Source organism: Trichosurus vulpecula, chromosome 4 (assembly GCF_011100635.1).
Source record: "Trichosurus vulpecula isolate mTriVul1 chromosome 4, mTriVul1.pri, whole genome shotgun sequence".
Classification (NCBI taxonomy): Eukaryota; Metazoa; Chordata; class Mammalia; order Diprotodontia; family Phalangeridae; genus Trichosurus; species Trichosurus vulpecula.
The window spans coordinates 131,312,946-131,338,807 of record NC_050576.1 but is presented as its reverse complement, the minus strand read 5'-3'; the positions used below and the strand labels follow the sequence as shown (position 1 = coordinate 131,338,807).

The 25,862-nt window shown below is 39.3% G+C and overlaps 1 protein-coding gene across 1 annotated transcript; it reads left to right on the top strand.

Annotated features, from left to right (window-relative positions):
• Nucleotides 1–6,999: 6,999 nt before the first annotated feature.
• SDE2 (SDE2 telomere maintenance homolog) lies at nucleotides 7,000–23,494 on the top strand. The gene is made up of 7 exons (XM_036757278.1): nucleotides 7,000–7,177; nucleotides 9,867–9,984; nucleotides 11,059–11,170; nucleotides 17,248–17,417; nucleotides 18,661–18,775; nucleotides 20,477–20,927; nucleotides 22,550–23,494. Exons 1-7 carry the CDS (start codon nucleotides 7,061–7,063, stop codon nucleotides 22,775–22,777), a joined length of 1,311 nt encoding a protein of 436 aa, XP_036613173.1. The 5' UTR covers nucleotides 7,000–7,060; the 3' UTR covers nucleotides 22,778–23,494.
• Nucleotides 23,495–25,862: the final 2,368 nt, after the last annotated feature.

Sequence of the window (25,862 nt, the reverse complement as noted above, 5' to 3'; positions counted from 1 at the left end):
ACTGTTTCCTGCTTTCAGTTGTCTCTACTTAAAGCAGCCCCTCTCTCCTTCTTCTAATTTAATATTTCTAAGATGCTGTGGGTTTGGAAAACAAATAACCAAATTTGTTCAAATTGTGTGTTTCAGAAGAGTACATGGGCTCTGAGTGAGAGTCTGAAGGGCCTTCTTGAGAAAAAAATTTATAATTTTAGTATACAAACTTTCTAACACCTACTTTATCTGCTCAGAGGTCTTTACTTTTTTGTGCTACTCTTCAGATATATTCTAGACTAGTGAGGCTTCATGTAAGCTTATTTTAAAAAATTGGTTGAGGTTTCTGGACAATTGGTTTCCAGACAGATGAGGCTTTTTAGTAAATTCTACAACTAATTCAAAATAAAAATTTGAGTCAGCTAGCCAATTCACAAGGGACCTTTTAAGAGTTCGCATTAGCATCTCTTATTCAAAAACTTCAGGGCTTACAGACATAAATTTTAACCTCACTGCTAAGGGGGCAAAGTAGCCATTGTCTTCTCTATGTTCTTGTGTCAGAGGGTAAATGACACCCAATGAGGGCAGTGTGAGCTCTTTGAAGTAACACAGCAAAGTACTAGTAGACTATCTGTGACTATAAGAACCAGGACCACAGAATTTCAGATTTGGAAGGGACCTCAGAGGCCATCTAGTCCAACTCATACTTGAGTCAGAAGACCTAGGCTCCAGTCTCAGTTATGGGGCCATTTGATGAAATTTTCCTTAATTCAAGTTGCCAAATTTAAATAAACATTTTACTTATTTCAAAGTGGACTTTACTGGACACATGCTAACATTAAAAAAAATTACCAGTATTCTTTTGCTGTGAAGCCCTTCTCTTGGGACCTACTACCTGTTTCAACAATCCAGCTAGCAGCTGCTGTGGGGGTGAAAAACCTCCAACAACCAGCTCACAGAATGCTGCAAGCCCAAGTTCTTTTCATCTGCTTTACTAAGGAAAGCAACGTTAAGGGGTTAACAATCTCAGTTTAATCAAACATACAAATATCATTCACTTAGTTCAAGGGGAAAAGCCAGCACCCTGAACTTCAGAGCAAACATAAATTACAAACATCAACAGATAGACCTTGTCTGATTCAAATCTCGATACACAGTTACCAGAGTTTACAAATTCCGAACATCTGGGTGAACAAGCTGGAGGGCTCTTAGCTACAGCTGCCTGGAGTCTCCACATCAGACCATGGCCAAGAGTGAGAACCCTAGGCAAATAGCTCTGTCTTCTCTTTTTATGCACTCTTTAGTCATCTGAGTGCCCAGAACTTAAGCTCTTACTATTGTCTCTGGAGTTAGCACCTCCCCCTAGGACCTTGAGGGCTTCATGCCCACATCGGTTTAGCACCTAATAGCTAGGGGTTTTGGGCCTACTTAGGAGCGGAAGATAAAATCAGACCTCTCACTTCTTGGGCCCCACCTGGAGCCCCACCATAGTTACCTAATTTAATCAAGGAGATAAAGGCCAAACTCTTCAAGGGCACTTCATTGAGTAAGTGCTAAAAGCCCTCCTTACTTACATATACACTACCTTCCCTTCTACCTCCCCCTTGGGGTTAGAGAATGATTGTCAAGATATGTCATGGGGGCATAGGCTGCTCTTGGATTGATTGCACCTGGAATGTACTATCTTCTATATAATTCCCCCCCCCTCCCCATTCAACTAAATTTGAACTATAGGCTCAAGAATTCCTAGAGTTCTCTATTTAAATTTTATTCCTTTGCTGTTTCCTTTCTCTAATACTTGTCCGCTTCTGCTTCTGCTTCCCCTTCCCCTTTTTCCCCTCCTCTTTTGTACTTCACAGCCTCCCTCAACATTACACCATTGATTGTGTGTCTCACCGCCTTCTATTTCTCACCCCACCTTTTAGTATCTTCCTCTAGACTGGCTAATAAAGGGAAAAGGGTGAAGTTATGTCATAAGTAACAGAAGAACTTTGGTTCTTACTTAAGAATATTGCTCTTCTCCTGTGGGTTCTTTATTTGTTGTCCCTGAGTCAATATGTATTAATCTGGACATTAATGACATGAACATTTACGATATAAACTTGTTTTTCTCACACCAGACAAGTCAGCTTATACAGATGAGATTTGTCATCAAAGATGATGCTACTAACAATTTTCCAACTAAAAATGTCACAACAGCCTCATGAGCTAAACCTTTCTTTCTAGTACCTATGGAAAAAAAGTTTCAATCCATAACTTAGAATTGTACATCCTCTACAACTGACTGCTACTCTTCCTTATCACACTCATCCCCTCCAAGTAGTCTATGCTCTAGCCAAATTGATCTGTAATCTCCAGTGTTTGCCACATACTTTTCCATCTCTGTACCTCTTCTCAACTCTGTCCTTTCCTGGAATGCCCTCTCCCTTTTCTCCATCTCTGCCTATTGAAATTCTACCTGTCCTTTAAGGCTCAGGTCAAATGCTATATCCTCTTTGAAGCCCTTCGAATGCTTCTTGTCCCTGATAATCTCCATTTTTCTCTGCCTTCCACCACTCACTCTGCACAGCATCTGTACTTCTCTTACACACTCTTCTGTTCTATCTTTATTATAGTTGTGTGTCTTATTCCTCCTACTTAGACTCCTAGATCCATTGTAAACAGAGACTTAGTTAACTGAATCTTTCCTTCATATACTTACATAGTGGTTTGTACATACGAAGCTTAATAAATACTTAAAGAATGGAATGTACATTTCATTCAACACTGAGTACACACAAATTGTCTGTGGCTCTAGTTTAGAGGAGCTGCTATTGTTTATGGGACTGTGTACAATTCTGTCTCTTTATGACAAAGGCCTATGTAACGTTTTGGTTTAGACTGAGTCACTGTGTCACAGATTGCTACATACTAGCATAGTCCATCTGCTGTTGACATTTTCTGATAGTTAAAAGTTATATTATGTTGCCTCAGGACCTTTTCACAGGTCCTTTCAAAGCTGATGAGCGATCTTAAAGAAGCACATGTATCTGCAAGAGTCCAGCTTTGGTACAATCAGGGAAACCTCACAGGATTTAAAGCAAGAAAACAAAGCTAATGTTGACACCACCAAAAAGACTGCTAGAAGGACTGCGACAATCTTACCATTTTTATTTTTCAACACCTCTTGTATATGTCCCATTCTCTGCACTAACACACCCATCACCACCATCTCTTTTCACCGGGCCTATAGCAAGAGCAGTTTTAGTTGGTCTTTCACTTGGCTTCAAGTCCTCTAAAGTGATCTGAAAGTTCTGGTCTGACCAGGTCACTTCCCTACTTGATAAACTCCATTGGCTTCCTATCACCACCAGGATCAAATGTAAAATTCTCTGTGTGACATTTAAGTCCTTCACAACCTAGGCCCTTCTAATCTTCCAAGTCTTCTTATACTTTACTCCCCTCCACACACTACACCATCCTGGTACACTAGAGGACCTACTGTTTCCTACATGCTCCACTCCACTTCTAGCCTTCATGCATTTCCATTACCTGTCTCCATACCCAAAATGTTCTTGCTCCTCACCTCTGCCACCTAGCTTTGGGTGGCTTCCTTTAAAATTCAGCTCAAATTTCACCTTCTGCAGAGACCTTTCTAGGTCCTCCTTATTGCTAGTATCTTCCCTCTGAGATTAGCTTCCATTTACATTGTATATATCTTGTATGTACGTAGTTATTTGTAAAGTGACATCCTCTCTTAGAATGTTTCTTGATAGCAAAGGATGTACTTTTACTTTTTTCGTGTCTCCAGCACTTAAAAGTGGTTGGTACACAATAAACATTTAATAATTGCTTATTGACTGATCTTCAAGCTATGTAGGGAGTAAAGGTACTGCTTCTTTACCATTACATATTTGCTTGCTACACATCCACACAGGAGATATAATATCGGTTGAGGTAAATTGTAGCTACAGTTCACTGTTTTTTCCTCATCCTATCTTCCTTACCTTCAATGACATTCTTCTAGAGTAGGTGGAGTCTGCTATGGCCAAATAGTAATCTTTATGGGTTGACAGGAAGGATATCTCAGCCATTAGACCCTCCTCTCAGCTCAGCTAAGCCTTATTTCTTCCTAGTTCTTCTACTAATATGTCTTCTATGCCTAGCTAAATTATAAAATTTTAGGGAAGAACTCTTAATCCCACCCTCATTTTACAGGGAAGGAGGTCCAGAGAGATAAATGATTTGCCCCAAGTTCACACAGGTAGAGTGACAGAATTAGGATGAATCCTTCTTGCAAGGCATTTACATTCTGAGGAGGCAGCGTGGAGTAGTGGATAGTGGTGCTAGATGCAGTCTGAAAATTTTGGAGTCAGATATTGCTCTAGAAACTTGATTGCTTTCTGACCCCAGGCACTTAACCTGAGGCTCAGATTTCTTATTTTGTACATGCCTCTCAGTATTGTTGTGAGGGTTAGATAAGTGTATGTAAATCTTTAAGTGATACATAAATGTTAGTCATCAGTTTACCAAGGAGAGCAGAAATCTGCAAAACATTTTCTGAGAAATCATTCCACAGAAAGATATCATGGGTGCCTCACTGGCTTGGTGCCTCAGTTTCCCCTTTATAGAAGGCTGCCAACAATGCTAGTCTTCAAGTTGTATATGGCATTGTTAGTTCTTTGAGATAAAAAGTCATATATGAGTATAATGACAATACGAGAGAGGGAGCATGGTGCATAGAGATCTGGCCTTGGAGCTAGGAAGTCCTGAGTTCAGGTCCTACTTCTGACTGTGTGACCCTAGGCAAGTCACTCTCAGTGCTCTAGGTGATTCTTTAAATCTATAAATTGCAGAGAAGGTACCAATCTGAGTTGGTAGAGGGAGTTTTTGTCATCCCTGTGTTTCCTATATTAATGAAATCACAGGGTATTTCTTTGGGTCTACATTATAGTTAAAAGAACCTGCCTGTGTATTTATTAGTCAGGTGATACAAAGCAATGCTCAAAGCAAATGCATTTACTAAAATGGCATAATATGAACAGTAATAAGGAAACACTTTTTTTTCTATAAATCTGGAAATCTCTCCTACAAAAACAGACATACCATCAGTGGGAAGAGTAGGCACACACATGCAGAGTAACTGGCACAGAGGCACACATGTGGTGATATGGCTAAGATGGTCATGCTTCTAACACTACAGGACCCTAATAGCTTTTCTTTTTTCCTGCTGTTTTCACCTAGTGCTCCCTGTGGGCACAGTGCCTCTGCTGGGCTCCCTGGGCCTGCTCCTTTTTGCCCTTAACTCAGCTTCTTGGCTAGACTCTGTGCCAATTCTCTGCTGAGTATATCAGTTCCTAATGGGCCCTACCTGAGCAAGTTGCCCAATTGCAAGATGCCATGGCTGACAAGAGAGGTATAAAAGCAAAAAAGCCATTCTCTCTCAACAGCTGAATTCTTTCTCCATAGTTGTTTATTTTCTCAACAGCCAAAAATGACTCTTTCAACTGACAGAGGGCATTCTCCTGACTGACTTCAGAACTGGCTAATGAACTTTTTAAAATAAGCTCAATCCTGGCTCAATCCTTCAGCCAATCAATCGCCAGCCACCTTGTTTATTACATGGCCTCTTCCTATCTCCTAAAAGAACTATAAACATTTCCCTATAAGGTTTATTTTAAAAAAGAGGGGGAGCATTCTCAGTTAATACTCTTTATACTCTTGAATGGGGGGAAGGGGTTGGGAGAGAACTCAGTATGAGCTATTCGGTCTCACACTCATTATTACAAGGTGCCAAATGATCCACACGAAGTGCCAAAGGACACATCCAAACCTTTTTACTAGGTGCAAACGGTACCACAGCACTACAAGTTTGAAAGTAGCAAAACCAAGTTTCGTTTTCCTCCGTGACACCAATCTAAGGACATTCTTTAATTCCATCCCTTCAGGACGCCTCAGAAGCCAGAACCACCTGAGTCCAGGCGGGAAGCACCAGTACAACAGTAGGGGTTTTGTTTGTTCATTTCCTCCCCACCGTTCCTGTGTCATCCTGTTTGAGACCCTCCGTCCCACTGCTCTCTTGACAAAAGTGAAATACCTCTGCATTTAGGCTATTCCTAGACCTTTTTTTTCCCCCAAAAGGTTTGCAAACATCAAGCATCTTTATCAGTAGAGAATGCAATTCTACGTGCCACAACGCAGGTGCTTAATATGGAAAGAGATTAGAAACTAGGTGCTGGCATATAACCCTTCTGACCTTCCCTACTAGCTATCTTCAAAACTATTAGAAATTTTGGAAACAAATCCTGGAGCATATTAAGATAGACCTCGCCGAATCCAGGGCCTTTAGCGCAGTGTTTGTGCGCGATGCAAACATCGCAGGCGCCCCGCCCCGCCCCCTTAATTAGTTTAAGGTGGCGTTTCTCCTCTAGGATGAGCCAATACCTCCTCATGGGGCAGGGCGCACCCGGAAAGGAGAGTTTGGGCGTGCGGGACGTGAAACCTGAAGCTGGCTCACTCGGGGGAGGGAGCCCGACAAATGTAAGGGAGGGCACGTCGGGGGCCAGCGGCGAGCCCCGACTAGTGGAGCCTAGCCAAGCCGAGGCCCCACCCCCGCCTAGGTCAGACAGTATCGACTCTGCTCGGGTCTGGGCGGCCGTACCATCCGCCTTCCAACAACAAAGCAGCGGATTGGCTGCGGTGGTGCACGTGACCACGAGGCGGGGCTCCGCGGCGCGATTATCGTGGACAAACAAACCAGCCGAGGAAACGAGAACGCGGGGCCAGTTACGGCCACGGCCCTTATATAGAGCGAGTCCCAGAGCACCGCCTTAGCAACCGCCCCTTAGCAACGCCTCGCCCTGGTTCCGGCCTCCCTTATCTGCCTCCGCCAGACCTTTCCTGTTCCCCGCCGGAACCTCCTCTGGGCTCGGTTCACGTGACTCCCTTCTGCGGAGAGGAGAGAAAGGAAGGGGGGTGAGGGGCGAGGCTTGGCGAGGTGGGAGGGGTGGAGAAGGAGGTGGGCCGGGAGCCCGGCCTCTTGGTGTGTCATCAAGACGCGCCGGACGCGGTTGCCGCGTCGCACTTAGCTGTACAGTCCTTGTCTGAGAAGATGGCGGCCAGGCAGCCGGTGTTTGTGTGCGGCCCCGGCCCTGCGTGCTGGGCAGTGCCGTGGTCTTCGGCTCGGGGTTCGGTACGGGACTTCATCGGCTCTTACTGCCGGCACAGGGTAAGGGGGCGTGGGCGCGGATCGGGGAGGCACAGGAGGGGAGAGACGCGAGCGACAGAGGCTCTTCCTGGCGGTCCCCGGGACCGTGCGGGACCAGCCGGGCTTGGAAGGTCGGGCGGGTCCGGGGAGTCTCGCCCTCCTCACATTCACCTAAGCTTCTGAAAGGTCGCGGAGTGAGGTCCTCGGACGTCCGGAGCGCGCCGGGGGCCGCCCTGCTGGGCGTCAGCCTTTCTGGGGGCTGGGGGCTCGGCGCCCACCGAGCCTTGCCATCTGTCGCGAGGCCCCCAAGATTTATGGTGGTCCGGACCCTGAAGCCGCCCCCAGGAGGAGGCAGGGGGGAGGAGGGTGTTGACTCGCTCGTGGGGGCGTGGAGCTTCTCGCTTAGGGGGCTTGTGTTTGTTGAAGCGTCTCCCCTTTGTATTTGGCTGTATTTTCCTTTCTCGTTCACACGTTAAACAAATGCTGAAACAACAGCGGTAGTTACGGATGCTTTCGAAGACTTGGACTGTTTCCATAAGGAGGAAATGTCTGTTTGCAAATACTCTGGTTTCTCAGCTTCCCCTTTTTCTTCCCACACACAATCCACTTTACAAACTGTCAACAGACCTGTTTTCAGCTGTGACCATCTGAATTAGAGAACACTTCCAAAAGTGAGTCGGATCTTAGTGTTCCCGAAATTTCTGACTTTTAATCCTGTAAGAGCAGGCTTTAAATCTATAAGCTCATGCAGAATGGGGCGAGGGGAGGAAAATGAGCTAATGTCAAATTAGAAAGTAAAAAGTGAAAATTAAATGCATATAATCAAGTGTTTCAGAACCACCACAATGATGAAAGATTTTGCAGAGCTTTCGTATAACATTTAAAATGGCCAGGGAGACTGTATAGTACAGCAGAAAGAGCACTGACTGCAATCAGAGGACCTGGGTTCAAATCCCTTCTCTGATGGTTACTACCTTTGTTACCTTCCACAAGTCATTTAATCCCTCTGGGACTCAGCTTCCTCATCTGTAGAATGAAAGGGTTGGATTAAATGGTCTCTTAGATCGATTCCTGTTGTAGATCTGTGATCGTTTGAAGAAATTGGGTTTTGGACAATAAGACTTTCAGTACATTTCTGATAAAAAGGAATAACTATGTTCTCAACAACAACAAAAAAGAAAACCCATGGGGAAGGTGTTTATCTGTGAAGTGGCTAATGGTTCAGGCAGTCAACAAGCATTTATTAAATGTATGCTGTGTGCCAGGCATTGTGCTGTGCCCTTGGACATAAAGAAAGGCAAAACCAGTCCCTGCCTTCAAGAAGTTCACAATCTGATGGGGGAGATAGCATGCAAACAACTATGTACCAACAAGATATATACAGGATAAATAGGAGATAATCAACAAAGAGAAGCCACTAATATTGAGGAGGACTGGGAAAGTGGGATTTAGTGGAGACTTGAAACCAAGAAAGAGAGAATTCCAGGCATAGAGACAGCCAGGAAAAATGCCCAGAACCAGGAAATGGTGTGTATTGTTCAAGGAATGGCAAAGAAGCCAGAATCACTGGATCATAGAGTGTATGGAGGGGAGTAAAGTGTAAGAAAACAGGACAGGTAGGAAAGGACCAGATTGTGAAGATCTTTTAAAACCAGAGGATTTTATATTTGATCCTGAGGGCAATAGGGAGACTCTGGAGTTTATTCACTTGGATTATGAGGCTGGAGTGGTGATATGATCCAGCTTGCAGTTTGACAGCTGCGTAAAGGATGGATTGGAGCCTTGAAGTAGAAAGGCCAACTAGAAAGCTATTACAGTAGTCCAGGTGTAAGGTGATAAAGACCTTTTCATGATACGGAAAAACTTTTCATGCCACTTTCCCCCATCACTTTATCACTGAGGGCTCCTACAGTGTGCTAAATTGTTATTTTGTCAAGTGAAGCTAAGTAACCTGGTGCTTTAGGGAGCCAGGTAGCTATTGCAGTGATTGGCCGTGGCTCAAGGAGGCAGTTAGCAGAACCAGCTGGTGCTTTAAAAAAGAACAGCAAAAATGGTAATGTATTTCTGAAGCTCCTTAAGGCACCCCTCCTTTTCCATCCCACTTTCCCCCACCCCAGGCTTCATGTTGCCTTTTAGTGATTTATTTTTCACCTCTTTAGACTTCTTCTTTATAATTCATTTTAGCTTGATATCACTGGTATAAAAATATTTTATGGAAATCACTGTGTAATTTGTTTTTGGCCCTAAAACTTCTTAGTATGGCTAAGCCAGATGCTGTGTTACACAGAAGGTAGCAGTCTTATATAGAAGGGGTATGAGACTCTTTTAAAATATGCTCCAAGAATCTGAGTTGAATTATACCTATGATACAGTATCTACTATGTGTTTCTTTTGTATTTCTTGTTTTTAAATGCATTCATACTTATTTAACAAATTATCATAAACTATTTAATCATCAACAAAAAAGATACAAAATAAAGACCGATATCTTAATATAAAGCCCTTATGTGACAAAATGAAGCCAAACAAATGAACAAGGTAACAACAAATGTATTTGCTTTGTGTCACCTTCCAAGTCCACCTAAAGTTCTACTACAGTTGTCTTTGTATATGTAGTCAGTGTATATACAGTTGAGTTTTCTTGATCTTGTTTTCACTCTAATTTTAAAAAATGTTTGACATTTTTTAAAGAACTTTTTATTGCATTTAGGGTATTCCAGTGGATTGCTTCTATGTGAAGTGTAATGGACAGCTAACTAATACTGAAGATATTGTTCAATATGGAGCAGTTTATAGTCTGGAGCCCAGACTCTGTGGAGGAAAAGGAGGTAACTAATATTTGGTATCACCAAGGGAAAATGATGTAGCTAGATATTATGCCCCATTTTTGTTCTTATTTAATATATTTCCTTTCCTTAATTTCTAAAAGGAAGAACTTCTTTTCCTAGCATCTGACAACTGCTGGTCTCTGAAAGCTTTGGTAACAGGAGTTGAAGAGAAGTAACTGATTAAACAGTTTGCTTAAAGTAAAAGGAAGCATATTTTCATAATATTTCTGCTCTTAACAGTTTTTCAGTTGGTTGCTAAAGATTGAGCGGAGTTCCAAGTTCATACTAAGGACTGGAAATGAAAGTGAGGCAGAGAGTTAGTAGAAAGATTATATTTATGATTTCAATTTGCAAGAATAATTTGTCTACAGTAAAATATTTGAGAAGGGATGGGGGGAATAAATTATGGAAGTGAACACAGAATGTAAATTCTTCCTAGGATTTCTCTAGATGTAACACACAACGTCTGTTTGGAACCTTAGATAACTTCAAATGTTGGAAGAGCTAGGAAGTAGCAACTTGGAATATTTAACAACTTTGAATCCCACAGGAGGAACTCATTAGACTAACTAGTTAGAGCTTAAAATTACATTTCCTTTAGATACTCTGCAACCTCCTACCAAGTGATTTCCAGATCTCTTCATCTCAGAACCCTTGGCTGGCTGCCTGTCCTGTTGGAATATCTTAGCTGAGCACAGGTGCTTTTATGGGAGAAAGAACCGTTTCCATAAGAAAAGAGAACCTAAATAAGAAAAAAAACCATTTAGTTGAAAAAAAGTGTTTCGGGGTGGTCAAAACCTTGATTGTTTTGCAAAATTTTCAAGGTCACCTGTAATCTCTAGATTTGTTACTAGGGCAACTTTTTGTGCAATTAAAATGCTTTATAATCCTTAGATAAAACTACATGTATCATATTACCATATTTTTAATGAGCTTTTCTCCCCCCACCTCCCAGTGGGTGGCTATTTAGTGTTATAAAATTTAGCACTATCAAAATTCAGCAACTTGGAAATTTTTAAAAAATGTATGTCTGTTGGACAATTCTTCATTTGAAATTTTATCACTTTTCCTCAGGTTTTGGATCTATGCTTCGAGCACTTGGTGCTCAGATTGAAAAGACAACTAATCGAGAAGCATGTCGAGATCTTAGTGGAAGGAGACTTCGAGATGTCAACCATGAAAAGGCGTAAGATAACTTAAAAAAAAAAAAGCTTCCTAAAAACTGCAGTCTTATATTTAACCATATAGGTCAAAAAATGCAAACTTTGAATATTTCCCCTCGGATTCATAGGATCATAGATCTAGACTTGGAAAAGGTCATCTAGTCTAGTCCCTTCATTTGACAGCTGAGGACCAGAAAGGGAAAGTGACTTGCCCAAAGCCATACAGGTTATTAGTGGAAGTCCTGGAATTTAATCCCAACTCTAAGTCTAGTGCTCTTTTCATTGCACCTCAGTGCTTCCTCAGAAGTTTTTAGTTGCTTTGATTGGAATGAAACCTGTGCCTCCCACATTACAGGTGAGAGTTATAAAACTGAATCACCAATGTGGACAGTGGTGATAGTGGTCACTGAAATTTTGTTACTACGTAGTAGAGAGAAGTTACTTTTTAAAATTAAGATTTTTAAAAACTCTTAGTTTGTGTTTCTAGAAAGAAGAACTGTCATTGACATCCCTCAAATATTATATGATTCAGAAAAATTTGTTTTCTTTGATTTTTCTAAACCTGAAGAACTAGATTGAAATTCATACTGATTTCATTGTGAAAGACATTTTTAGCTGTTCTGTTCTTCATAGCAAAACACTTTTTACTGTATTCTAATATCCTAGAGGATTAAGAATAATAAGCCTTCCCTGGAAGTTGTACCATGTGAATAGTCACATAATCTATATCTTCCTCCTAGAAGGGGAGAGTATAGTCTCAGCATAGCGTCTGGTTTTTGGTGTCTTTGTGGGAGAAGTAGGCTTTCTGACACAAGACTAGTTTGCTTGTCTATTAACAGCTAAGGGGCTGTGTGCTAGCCTTTTCAGGTACCTCAGTGTCTTAGACATCCTTTCAGGTCACTGCCAAAGATCTGTTTATATTTATACCTTTAAGGGTGTCCAAGCACTGAGGAGCATTGATGGCCTGAGCATCTTCGAAAGGTATCCTTAGAAGCATACCTTTTGTTAGTTTACTCAAATACTCAGACAGATTTGTGATCTCATCAGTTTGGTAATTCCCAGTGATGTTAAGATTGAAATTTGTTTATGTCTCCAAAAGTTCACCACGGGGAGTCTGCCCAACATGCTGGAGGCCTTCCTCTCTCCTAATGTTTTGAGGATGCCAGTAGAGCATTCTGGCTCTCAACCTGTCATCTCTTGTCCTTGCCACATGATCAGCCCATCTCTTTCTATTACACAATTCTTGGATGACATCCTTTACCCTTGTTCTTCAAAGTTCTTTGTTTATTGGTTAGATGTTGCAGCTTGCCAATATCATCTTTGTGATGCTCCATTGCCCTCTGTGTGACATTGATCCTTTAGTTGTTAGGCAGTGGTGGTTCACATCTTGCTGCTATAGTGTAACACTGATAAAATGTTGGTATTGAATGACTTCGTTTTTATGGGAAGCTTGGGGTCACTAAAAGAGCTTTGCAATTTCCTGAAAGCAATCCAGCCAGCTCTCCTCCTCCTTTTCAACTCTAAGCCTAGATCAGTGCCCATCTGTACTGTTTGTTCCACATTTTCTTATTTGACAGACTCTATAACAATTATTTCTTAACTTTGTGTCATAGATAGAAAGTGATGAGATCACAGATTCCATTTGGCAGTCTGGTAAAGCCTTTGAGCCTCTTAGAATAATTTTTTTAAATGCGTGAAATAAAATACATAGAATCATAGAGGAAACCAATCATATTGAAACCAAGTTATGAAAATATGTAAAAACAAAGTTCATGTTTCTCAGACTAAGAACCCTTGCTCCACAACACAGCTGATAAGGGGGCATCCTACTTCAACCCCTCCAATAATGAAGCCCCTTCTGAAGCATCCATTTTACTTTTGGACTTTAGGAAGTGTTTCTTTGTATTAAACAAAAGGGTGCCTGTGCACCTTCTACCCATTGCTTCTAATTCTGCCCTCTAGGGCCACCCAGAACAACTCTTTTTCTTCCATGTGACAGTCATTTATATCAGAGGTGTCAAGCAGTATGCCCCTGGAATCAGATAAAAATATAAGTGGAAAATATCTAACAAAATAAATAAAACTATGGTAGAAACATAGATAATGTTAATATATGGTTTTCGATGTCAGTATGGACCTGAAGTTGTTCTTATGCACTATTTGAGTTTGATGCCACTGAATTAAATAATTGACAGATACTATGCCTATCATAAATGTTCTGTTTTTTTACCCTAAATATCTCCATTTATTTCCTTTGACCCTCAAATGGCATGATCATAAGACCCCTTACCTTCCCAGTTGCTCTCCTCTAAATGCTTTCCTTTTTACCAATTTCCTCCCTAAAATGTGCCCAGAATACCTAATTCTCCAGATGTGGTCTGACCAGGGCAGAATAATCTAGGACCGTCACCTGGTTATTCTTGGAAGCTCCATCTGTTTTAATGTAGCTGAAAGTTACATTTTTGCTGTCATCATTTTGCTAACTTCTGCTGAACTTATGACTTACTAATTCCCCAAAGTGGTCAGTTAATGCTTATTATTGATCGCCTACTACATGCCAGGAGCTGTTCTAAATATTGGGAATACAAGGAAAGACAAAAACCACTCCCTGCTCCAAGGAGCTCAGGGTCTAAAGGGGAGACAGTATGAAAACTGTTATGTACAAATGAGTTATATGCAGGATAAATTGGAGATAATCAGTAGAGGGCAAGCACTAACATTAAGGGGAATTAGGAAAGATGACCTGTAGAAGGTAGAATTTTAGCTGAGGGTTGAAGGAAGCCAGGAGGCAGAGATGAGTAGGGAGAGCATTGCACGCATGGAGGAAAGCCAGTGAAAAAAGTGTTAAGAAGACTGGAAAGGTTAGAGGAAGCCAAGCTATGAAGGGCTTTGAATAACAGAGGATTTTATATGTGAACTTGGAGGTAATAGGGAGATCTTGGAGTTTATTAAATGAAGGAGGCATGACATGGTCAGAACTGTGTTTTAGGAAGCTCAGTTTGACAGCTGAGTAGAGAATAGACTGGGGTGGGGAGAGACTTGAGGCAGGGAAGCAAGCTATTGCATTAATCCAGGGAGAAGGTGATGTACCATAGGGATGGCAGTGTCAGAGTAGAGAGAAGGGAATAGAATAAGTATTCATAAAGCTCCTTCTATATGCCAGGCACTATAAGTACTTTTTACAAATATTATTTCATCTGATCCTCACAACAACCCTGAAAGGTAGGTGTTACTATTTTTATTATCCCCATTTTTCAGTTAAGGAAACTGAGGCAAACAGATTAAGTGACTTGCCCAGCATCACATAGTTAGTAAATGTCTGTGGCTATATTTGATTTTCCTGACTCCTGGACCAGCGCGCTGTCTACTGTACCACCACCTGTATCTCTAAGGAGGCAAAGAGGGAAGAGGGCACCTATTGGAGGTGTTGTGAAAGTAAGATTAATGGGCCTTGGCAACAGATTGGATATGGGAGGTAAGAGAGAGTGAGGAATCGAGGATCATATCTAAGTTTGAAGCCTGGTTAACTGGGAGGATGATGGCACCCTATCAGTTCTAGAGAACTTCACAAGAGGGAAATATTTGACAATAAAGCCTGCTTTAGGAACCGTGTGGGTCTGGGAGAATGCCTGTTCTTTAAATTTTCATTGAAGACTTCCTAGATAATCATTTTATTTCCATAGTTGGTTTGTAGAGAGGAGAAAGTAGGTATATGGCTTAGTAGTTGTTGATGGCCTCTCAGTTCCTTTTTTGATAGACAAATATAGCATCTGTGTTGTTTTTTTTCTGATGGTTAGCTTCCTGTTTTTGAGAAATCTTGAAAATTGACCTTTCTAGTGCTTTCAAAATCGTTTTGCCCATAGATACGTGGGTTTCTTCAGTGTCTATCTGGTTTGGTCTAGCCGTTATTTCCATCTTCCTTAGTACCATTTCTGCATTCTCATATAGCAGATTGAGATCTGAGGTGTTGAGTCCAAATGTAGTGCTTTTAGTGTAACTGATGTTAAGATTACTATAGAAATGTTGGCAGATGGGCTCAATTTTATATTTTATATTTTTCATTTCACTGTGAGGTAGGACAGCTTCGTTGGACATAAAAACCAAACTTGACTTAGGTTTAAAGGCAAGCTTTCTGTAGATTTGTTTTCCTTTCCATGGCTTCTTGCTGTTTCATGAGGCTGTCCTGCTCCTGGTCTTTTACCATCCTCCTGTTTTGGAAATTAGTTTTACCTTTGACTGCCGTGTTCTCATTTTGGCAAGGTCCTTTTGGCTTTTTTTGTTGCAGTTGCTTAACATAAGTTAAACTTCTTTAAAAAGCATCTATAATCCATGTCAATATCTTCATATTTATGTATTTCCCAATTTTCAACATTATCCATTTGAATGGATCATGCTGGAGATTTTCTTTTCTTTTTTTTTCTCTTTTTAAAAAAATTTATTTAGTATTTCATTTTTTCCCGTTACATGTAAAAACAATCTTTAACGTTCATTTTTAAAACTTTGAGTTCCAAATTGTCTCCCTTCCTCCCTCCCTACTCCCCCCATTGAGAAGGTAAGCAGTTTAACATAGGTTTTACATGTGTCCATCATGCAAAACATTTCCAAAATAGTCATGCTGTGAAAGAAAACATAGACCAAAGGCGGGGAGAACCTCAAGAAATATAAAGAAAAAAAAAGTATGCTTCAATCTGTATTCAGACACCATCAGTTCTTTCTCTGGGAATTGATTGCATTTTTCACCATAAGTCCTTCAGAGTTGTCTGAGAATAGCTAAGTCACTCATAGCTGATCATCTAACAATATTGTTGTACTTTGTACACAGTAGATTTTACTTTACATTAGTTTATGCAAGTCTTTCCAGGTGTTTTCTGAGAGCATCCTGCTCATCATTTCTTATAGTACAATAGTATTCCATCATAATCGCATACCACAATTTGTTCAGCCATTCCCCAATTGATGGGTATCCTCTCAATTTCCAATTCTTTGTCTACAGAAAAGATTTTCAACAGCTGGAGAGTTTCGACATCAACTTGTTTGAATAGGTCATGATTTCATACAGTGTTTTCTTCTCATTTTTATCCTTCTGATTTGGCGTTGAGTTTTGACCTTTGCCCTAACTAGTCAGTAGTCTTGACTGTACATGTCCAATTCTGCAATTGTACCCACTTTAGTAATCAGTCATTTCTTATTTGTTAACAAATAGTTTCAGTTTCATGGTGGCATTTGGTATACAATAAATATGTCCAGTGATTTCAAACATCTCCACGTCTACCCTCCCCTGCCATGATTCCAAGAATGTGTTTTGTTCAGTTTTACTCAATACAAGTTGTTTAGCCCCCTGAAGGAATTAAGGTATATCCCATTCTTAACTTAGACCTGTCATGTATTGTCAGGATGTCATATGTTATCAAAAGTACGGGTTAGGTTATCCCCTTCTTTTTCTTTTTATCTGCTGAGGATCCACTTGTGGCTTTGTGGCGATGTAAAGTTTTTCTCGACATACCTTTAGTATACATACCAATCCAGGGCATAAATCTCCTGAGATCCAGATTTTCTACTCAATCTAAATTATGATGACTCTTCAAATCCTGTCTTTATACTAGAGGACTTTAATATTCAAACAGATGCATCCTCAAACTCCCTAATCTCTCAATTCTTAAACCTCCTTGAAACCTATGACCTACTCCATCCCTCTACCTCAACCACATAGAAATGGCAACACGTTAGATCTCAGCATGACCCACAAGTGCCTAGTAGAAGCTCTGACAGTCTTCTATCCGACCATAACTTCTATCTCTTATCTTCTACTGCTTCTATCTACTAACTTCTGTCTTCTGTATTCTTCTTCCTCTATCTGACCATAACTTCTATCTTCTGTATTCTACTTCTGCCTCTCTCTTACTAGGCCTGTTCTCCACCATCATTGAAATCTCCAATCAGAGTCTTTACCCTCAATACTTTCTCAAGTCATTAACCCTGAGTTTTGCTTCTCTCTCTCTCCAGCCTCAACCCCATAGTTAGTCATTTTAATTCTACACAGTCTTATTCTCTTGAATCCCTCATCCACTTGTCCTCTTGATAATTCTTCCTTGCCTTCTAGAATGGCTGAATGGGTCAAACAGCAAGCTGAACGAGAAGCAGAAAAGGAGCAGAGGCGCCTGGAGAGGCTGCAGCGGAAGCTGGTGGAGCCAAAACACCACTTTACCAGTCCTGACTACCAGCAGCAGTGTCATGAGATGGCTGAGCGCTTGGAGGACTCAGTCCTCAAAGGTAGGAGTGGAGGCTGCGGGGGAACAAGAGCTGTTCTGAATTTTGGGGTGCTGTTTTTGTCTGGACTTGTGAGTTCATTGGTTTGAGGGCCTACCTTAAGAAGCTCCTTCCACTGAGACAGCTCAGACATTTTTCTATACCTTAGAGTCTTAGAGTTTGTGACTTTACTCAGACAAGCTGCATCCATCAGAGGTGGAAAACAAGCTCTTCTTGACTCTCATACCAGCTGTTTACCGACAATTCCATGCCAGCCTTTTTTCAGATATTTTAACTCCAGTTTAGACTCTTCATCTGCTGATGTCACTCTTTTCCTTAGAGGCCCAAACTAAGTGTAAGTTTCCTTTCAAATAGCTCATAACCCTTTGTTTAGACCAGGGGTGGGGAACCTGTGGCCTTGAGGCCTCATGTAGCCCTCTAGGTCCTTAAGTGCAGCCCTTTGACTAAATCCAAACTTCATAGAACAAATCCCCTTAATAAAAGGATTTGTTCTGTAAAACTTGGACACAGTCAAAAAGCTGAACTCAAGGATCTAGAGGGCCATGTGCGACCTCAAGGCTGTAGGTTCCCCACTCTGGTTTAGACCATAGTTGTCAAACTCTTGGCCTGCCTGCAAAGCTTTAGTGTGCCCTTTCTCTAGGCTGCCGCCTGATTAAAATAGAATTAGGAAATGTTTAACAAAATGAAAAAATCCAACAATACAACATAAATAATGGTAATATGCCACCCTTAGGGAATCTGTGTTTGAATTTGACACCACCCTTTCAGACATTTTCTTTGCATTTTCCCATTAGATTGTCAGCTCTGAGAGCAAGGTCTGTAGGTTCGTGTCTTCAGTGCTAAACACAGTACCTTAACAAGTGACAATAATAAGGCACATAAATGTTTGATTTGGGTTCTTAATGAGTTTTCTGTTAACTGTGAATAATTTTATACTTTAACTAAGCTGGCTTTCAAGAGAAGAACAGACAGAGGTTATTTGTTTCTAACTTCATCAGAAATTTAATGCTTTTGACTAAATGCTGTTACCGAGAGTTTATAGTTAAAATCTAGTAGAATATAGTAAGAAATGGCTCACGTTAATCACAAAAAAAAAATGTGAAGTCTTAAGCAAGTTGGATCCTAAGGTGGTGGTTTGGGTGGTGTTTGTGTCTATGTGTTCATGTGTGCATGCAGCTTTTTAGTTCAGACAGTTTTCATAAATGATCTAGATAGGAAAAACTAAATTGTTCAATTTTCTCGTCAGGTATGCAGGCTGCTTCCAGCAAGATGGTGTCACCTGAGACTAGTGACAGTAGGAAACGACCTAATGAACCAGAGATTAATGGTGGAATCAAATCGAAGAAAAGGAAATGCTTTTGGTAAGTTACATACTGGTTGCAGTATTATTGAACAAATGACTATGGAGCCACCTTCTGTGAAAGTGTTTATATGATAGTGGAATGGGTGCTCAAAAATAGTGTGGTAGAAAAAATGCTGGAATTTGGAATCAAAGGATTCACCCTCATCCTTCCTATGTCTGTAACTTTAAGTTATATCACTTACCTGCAATGCAGTTTCCTTATCAAAAACATGGGGAGGTTATATTAGATGATCTCTTAGTTCTGAATCCTAGAAACCTTTCCAGGGCTTTAAACAGCCTTTAAATTGAAATACTTTCCACTTTACTTAATTTAATAATGATGACTGAAGTACTGCTATTAGAGATTGTTACAGAAATAGAATCAACGAAGTTCTTTTTCTTGTAATCAGGGTAAAAAAATCGCAGAAGAGTGAATGGTTTTTTTTTTTTTTTATCTTCAGGGCTTTTTGGCTTATGGGAGAAGTCAACTTCATACACTGTCCAATAGATAGATTACTTGTTTGTGTTATTCTTTGTATGGGCCTACCTCTCCTTTTAATTCTTTTTGTCATTCTTTAGGGAAAGAAAGAGTAAGTTCCTAATTGAGAAATGGTTCAAGGATATGAACAAACTGTTTTCTAAGAAAGAAATTCAAGCTATCATAACCATTTGAAAAAATGTTCCAGATCACTAATTAGAGAAATGCAAAGTAAAGCACTTCCAAGGCGCCGCCCTTCAGATTAGCAAAGTTGACAAAAACAGAAAATGACAAGTTGGAGGAGCTGTCAGAATGTTGGAAAATGGGTATATTAGTGCACTCCTGATGAAGCTGTGAATTTGTTTAGCAAGTTTGCAACTACGCCCCTAAACTAAATTTTGTTCCTTTTGGCCCACCAATACCACTACTAGGCCCTTACGCCAAAGAGATAGAGAGGAAAAGAACTCATGAACAAAAATATTCATAGCAGCTAAGAACTGAAAACTAAAAGGGCACTCATCAATTATAGAATGGCTGAACAAATTGTAAAATGGAATACTATCATGCTGAAGGAAATGATGAAGGTCTCAGAAACCTGGGAAGACTGTGTAATGGAACCAAGAGAACAATTTACAACACTGTAAAGAAAGACAGCTTGAAAAGATTTAAGAATGCAATCATTAACCATAGTTCCAGGGGACCCATGATGAGGCACGCTATAAACATTTCCTGACAGACTCAGGGTGCAAATTAAGGCCTATAGTTTTGGGATGTGACCAATGCAGGAATTTATTTTGCTTGGTTATACATATTTGTTACAAGAATTTTTTCTTTTCTTTTTTCTAATAGAGAAGGGAGAAAGTGAAAGGGAGAGAAAATGGATATTTTAATTTAAAAAATGAATTTCTTTTTTAAAAAGTGATTTTTTGATGTTTCTTTTCAATTATTTGTGGCTTTATCTAATTTTTTAGGATTGAGATTGATTCACAATAAAAATCTTTTACAAATTAAGTGAATCTCTTAAATATAATTTACTAAAAATCAAAAATTCATTATGAAGCAAGGGTGCTTTCCAGTCTCTGGATCTTTTATACCATTGTGTATCATATGTCCTTAAAATTCTCTTACTTTTTCTGCTAGGTAAGCTCCTTTTTTGTCACACTGACCCTTTCTCTTGGACAGATACATAGTACCATCTTTCAAAACCAGTAGCTGTAAATCATATTGTTTATTTTCTGACAGGATGGGCATGGAAGGCCTGGAGGATGCTGGAAGTTCAGATGATGGGGACAGTGAAGAAGTCCCCAGCACTTCAGGAATGAGCTTCCACTCGCCGAATGGCTATACTGATAGTGCTGACAAGTCAGCAGAATTTTCCAGGAGTTGTAAGGATTCTGTAGGTGTGAGTGTATCAGAAAAATTACAGGTGCCCACCATTAACTCTGAGACTGTTGCCCCAACCGAAGTGTGTGGTGAGCTGGACAAGAAGCCCGCAGAGAAGCAGGTATTAGAGAAGACAGAAGAAATGGAAGTGGAGAGAGAAATCGGTGTAGAGAAGGAAGCATGTGTGGCAGGAAGGGAAGAAAAGACAAATATAGCACAGGATGTGAAAGAAGAAACCAAAGGAGCGACTGAAGGAAACCCAGAAAAGATGCCACTTGATAAACCGGAGGGAAGCCTGACAGGAAACAAAGTAAGTCATATTCTTAGGGTAGGTTTCTTAGAAATCCATTTTCTTCTCATATTTATAGCAATAAGAAATGTGGCTTTTTAAGGTACTTTTTGCCCTTTTTTGTCATTAGCCACTTAGTGAAAAGGCTCTCTTGTTCAGAAGTTCAGATAGAGATCAAGTTTATATGCTTTGGCTGTTTCTGTAGGTCTCTTCCATCACAGGGTGCTAGAAATTTATGACATTTTGTCACTAGGTGGTGCTCGTGCATTGGATAGTGAATGTCTTATCTTAAGTAAGCAGTAATGATTCGCTCTTTCCTCCTCAGCAGAAAATACAATTTGAATGTGTGAAAAGGCTTTCAGGAGAGGAGCGCTTTCTTTTTGAATGAGTGGTCATCAAACTTTAGTGACCTAGCATTGTGTCGTAGAATGACAATATGATTTCATATCACATTGGTCCGAATTGGTGTCCAAAGTAACCTTCAGTTGTCTTCCTTGGGTGGGTTTTAGGAAGGCCTTTCAAAGGTCATACTTTGGTTTAACAGGTTTCTGGATAGAACAGATAAAATCTGAACCAACTTCTTTGGTTTCCTTTTACATAATTACATCACATCATTGATTTTATAAATCAGCATCTTATATTCAAGACATCACGTGTAACTTTCTAAAATCTCCTATAGCATTGTTAGTGGAATCCTGCCACAAATAATGAAGCTGACTTTGGTCAGTGCAGCCAATTACCCCTTCTTCAATTCTCATTTACTTATTTGTAGGCAAGAATAATCTTAATTCCCCACCCCACCTTTTGGAATATCACAGTTGATAATCTGCTGTAATATATAAAAGAGTTTATTCCTTCTGTTAAGAAAATCTCTGTCATAGGTACTATCCTGAGTCCCTTACTTTGCGAGTGGTGCTCAAGAATGATGCAATAGCATTTTTTATTTATTGCATTGTCTTTGGAAATATGAAAAAGAAATGAATAATTCGTCCCTACAGCTTCATCATCTCAAAATAACTTAAGAGGAAACATTCTTGTTTAGAGTTCACACTTTTAATAGAAAAGGGCAGTTCTCCTCTTAACGTACCTGCCACCATTAGGAATTTTTTTGTTTTGGTTAATTTGTTGTCTGTCTACAGAGGCACGGGGCTAGAGGGAGTTTGAGTAGTATTTGAATTTACTGAGTCCCTAGGTGGAATCTATAGCTCCAGCATACCACAGTTAGGTAGGTAGAATGAATGACAGCAAATTCCTAGAGGTAATGGGTTCAAATTAGCAATGATTTCATTGAGATGACACTTTTATTCTAGATAACAGTATGAGGTATTTTTTGAGCATTTTCAGTGGACAGGAGGGGAGAAGAGATTGAGCTGAGTGATCTTACATACTTTAAATGTCCTTTTATTCTCTTTATTACAGTTTTAAAACAAAAAAGTGCTTTTTTATGTGTATAGGTTATAAAAGATTCTTAGTCTTCATTATTGATAATAGCTATTGAAGATTCCTATCAGTGAATGCTTTTTGGGAGAAAATATAAATTAGATGGAAATTCTATAAAATAGATATTTTGTAGTTAAGAAAAGAAATCTATATTTATGGAAACGTGGGCATGTGAATTATTTTCTTTTTTCTGTTTCTTTTAGGATGTTCAAGAACCTGTAGATCTTCTGGCATTCAGCTCAGTTGAAGAAATGGAAGTATTGGGTTTGGATAAGCTTAAATTGGAATTAATGGCTCTGGGACTTAAGTGTGGAGGCACCTTACAGGAAAGAGCAGCAAGGCTCTTCTCTGTCAGAGGACTAGCAAAGGAACAGATAGACCCTAGTTTATTTGCGAAACCCACTAAAGGGAAGAAGAAAAAAAATCCATAAAGGCACACTTCTTACTGTTCTTTATACCAGCAGGTTTCTTTCCCTGAAAATGGTAACCTCTCTTGCTATTTCTACAATTATTGTTGTTTGATTAAAACTGAACTTTTTATTGATTTTAAAATTATATTGAAAGAGGCACAATTCTAAATTACAATAAACATATTTTAAAAGTGATACAAAAGTCATTACAACGTATTATGCTTTAGGTCTTCATAAAGAAAATAGCTGCTCTATTTAAAAATGTAGATATTATGAAAAATATACAAATAAAATTGTTTTATTAGTTTTATTATATTCAGAATTTTTTTAGACAATGAGATGGGCTAGAAATGCCAAGTCAACATGCCAAGTCAAATCAGCAGTCATTCATTAAGCCCCTGCTGCATGCCAGGCACTGTGCTCATTGTTAGAAGTACAAATAAAGGTAAAAAATAGTCCCTTCTCTCATTTGAAGAACAGTTGAAGAACCTGGAGATATTTCTACTGGGACCTGATAAATTATCTTCAGATATTTGAATGACAGTCATTCTTTGTAGCTCCAGAGGTTAGTCTTCTTTTTCCCCAATTTTTTGGCATTTTTATTTAGAGTTTTGAGTTCCAAATTCCATCCCTCACTCCGAGACAGTAAACAATCAGATATAGATTGTACACATGTAATTATCTAAAGTATTTCCGTATTAGTTATTTTGTATGAGAAGACTCAGAAGAAAAATATGAAAGAAAGAAGGTGAAAAATAGCATGCCTTCAGTCTGTATTCAGTCAGTATCAGTTTTTTCTCTGGAGGTGGATAGTATGTTTCATTAGTCCTTTGGGATTGTCTTAGATCATTGTGTTGCTGAGAATAGCTAAGTCATTTATAGTTCTTCATCAAACAGTATTGCTGTTACCATGTACAATATTCTTCTGGTTCTGCATCAATTATGTAAGTCTTTCCAGGTTTTTCTGAAATCATCTTGCTTGTCATTTTTACAGCACAATAATATTCCATTACAGTCATACACCACAGCTTATTTAGCCGTTCCCCAATTGATGGGCATCCTTTCAATTTCCAATTCTTAGCCACCACAAAAAGAGCTGCTATTATAAATATTTTTATGCAGATAAGTCCTTTTCCTTTTTTTGGTTGGGTTATAGACCTAGCAGTGGTATTGCTGGGTCAAAGGGTATGCACAGTTAGTTATGTAGCCTTTTGGACATAGTTCCAAATTGCTGTCCAAAATGGTTGGATCAGTTCACAACTCCACCAACAATCCATTAGTGTCCCGGTTTTGCTATATCTCCTCCAACATTCAGCATTTTCCTTTTTTGTCATATTAGCCAATCTGATAGGTGTGAGGTGGTACCTCAGAATTGTTTTAATTTGCATCTCTCTAATCAATAGTGATTTAGAGCATTTTTTCATGACTATAGGTAGCTTTGATTTTTTCATCTGAAAACTGCCCATTCATATCCTTATCAATTGGGGAATAACTTGTATTTTTATAAATTTGACTTCAGTTCTCTATATATTTGAGAAATGAGTCCTTTATCAGACTTATTACTTATTGCAAAAAAAAATTTCCCCAGTTTTCTGCTTTTCTTTTAATTTTGGCTGCATTGGCTTTGTGCAAAACCTTTTTAATTTTCTATAATCAAAGTTATCTGCTTTACATTTTGTAATGCTCTCTATTTTTTCTTTGGTCTTAAATTCTTCCACTATCTATAAATTTGACAGATAAACTATTCCATGCTCTTAATTTGCTTATGGTGTCACCCTTTATGTGTAAATCATGTACTCATTTCGACCTTATATTCGTTTACAGTGTGAGATGTTAGTCTATGCCTAGTTTGCATGATACTTTTTTCCAGTTCTCCTAACAGTTTTTGTCTAATAAGTTTATGTTCCAAAAGTTTGATATTTGGGTTTATCATATACTAGATTACTGTGGTCATTTTCTACAATATAATTTATACCTAATCTATTCCACTGATCCACCACTTTCTTAGCCAGTACCAGATTGTTTTGGTAATTATGCTTTATAATACAGTTTGAGATCTGGCACGGATGGACCACCTTTCACATTTTTTTCCATTGATTCCTTTGATATCTTTGAGCTTTTGCTCTTCCAGATGAATTTCATTATTTTTTTTTTAGCTCTGTATCTTTGATATCTTTGAGCTTTTGCTCTTCCAGATGAATTTCATTATTATTTTTTTTTAGCTCTGTAAAATAATTTTCTGATAGTTTAATTGGTATGACACTGAATAAATAAAATAATTTAGGTAGAATCGTCATTTTTATTACATTGACTCGGCCTACACATGAGCAATTAACATTTTCCCAGTTGTTCAGATCTGACTTTATTTGTGTGAAAAGTGTTTTGTAGTTGTGTTCATATAGTTCCTGGGTTTGTCCTTGCAGGTAGAGTCCCCAGTATTTTATATCGGCTATAGTTATTTTAAATGGAATTTCTCTTGTCTCACTGCTGGACTTTGTTGGTGATATATAGAAATGCTGATGATTTATGTGGGTTTATTTTGTATCCTGCAACTTTGCTAAAGTTGTTAATAGTTTCAAGTAGTTTTTTAGTTAATTCTCTGGGATTTTCTAAGTATAACATCATATTTCTGCAAAGATTAATAGTTTTGTTTCCTTCTTTTATTGCTGACATTTCCTGTACAATATTAAATTAATAGAGGTGATAATGGGCATCTTTCCTTTACCCCCTGATTGTGTTGGGAGGACTTCTAGCTTATCTCCATTACAGGTAATGCTTGCTGGGTGGTCTTAGATAAATATTACTTATTTTAAGGTAGAGGGTAATCTTAAGACCCATGGAAGATAGAAGTTAAAGGGAAGCATATTTTGGGTTAGCCTAAAAAAGAGTTTTCTAATAGAGCTATGTTCCTTTATCAGCTACCTTGCCCAGCAATGAGTTCCCCATCATTAGTAGTATAGAATGATTTGTCTGTCAAGTATGTTGTAAAGAGGATTCCTATTTCTTATTAGAATGTTAAACTAGATTATTTCTGAGAGACTTTCTAACTGTAAACAGGAAAAATTTTGTTGTGTGCTTCTTCCTGCCCTCCCCACAAGAAATTCCT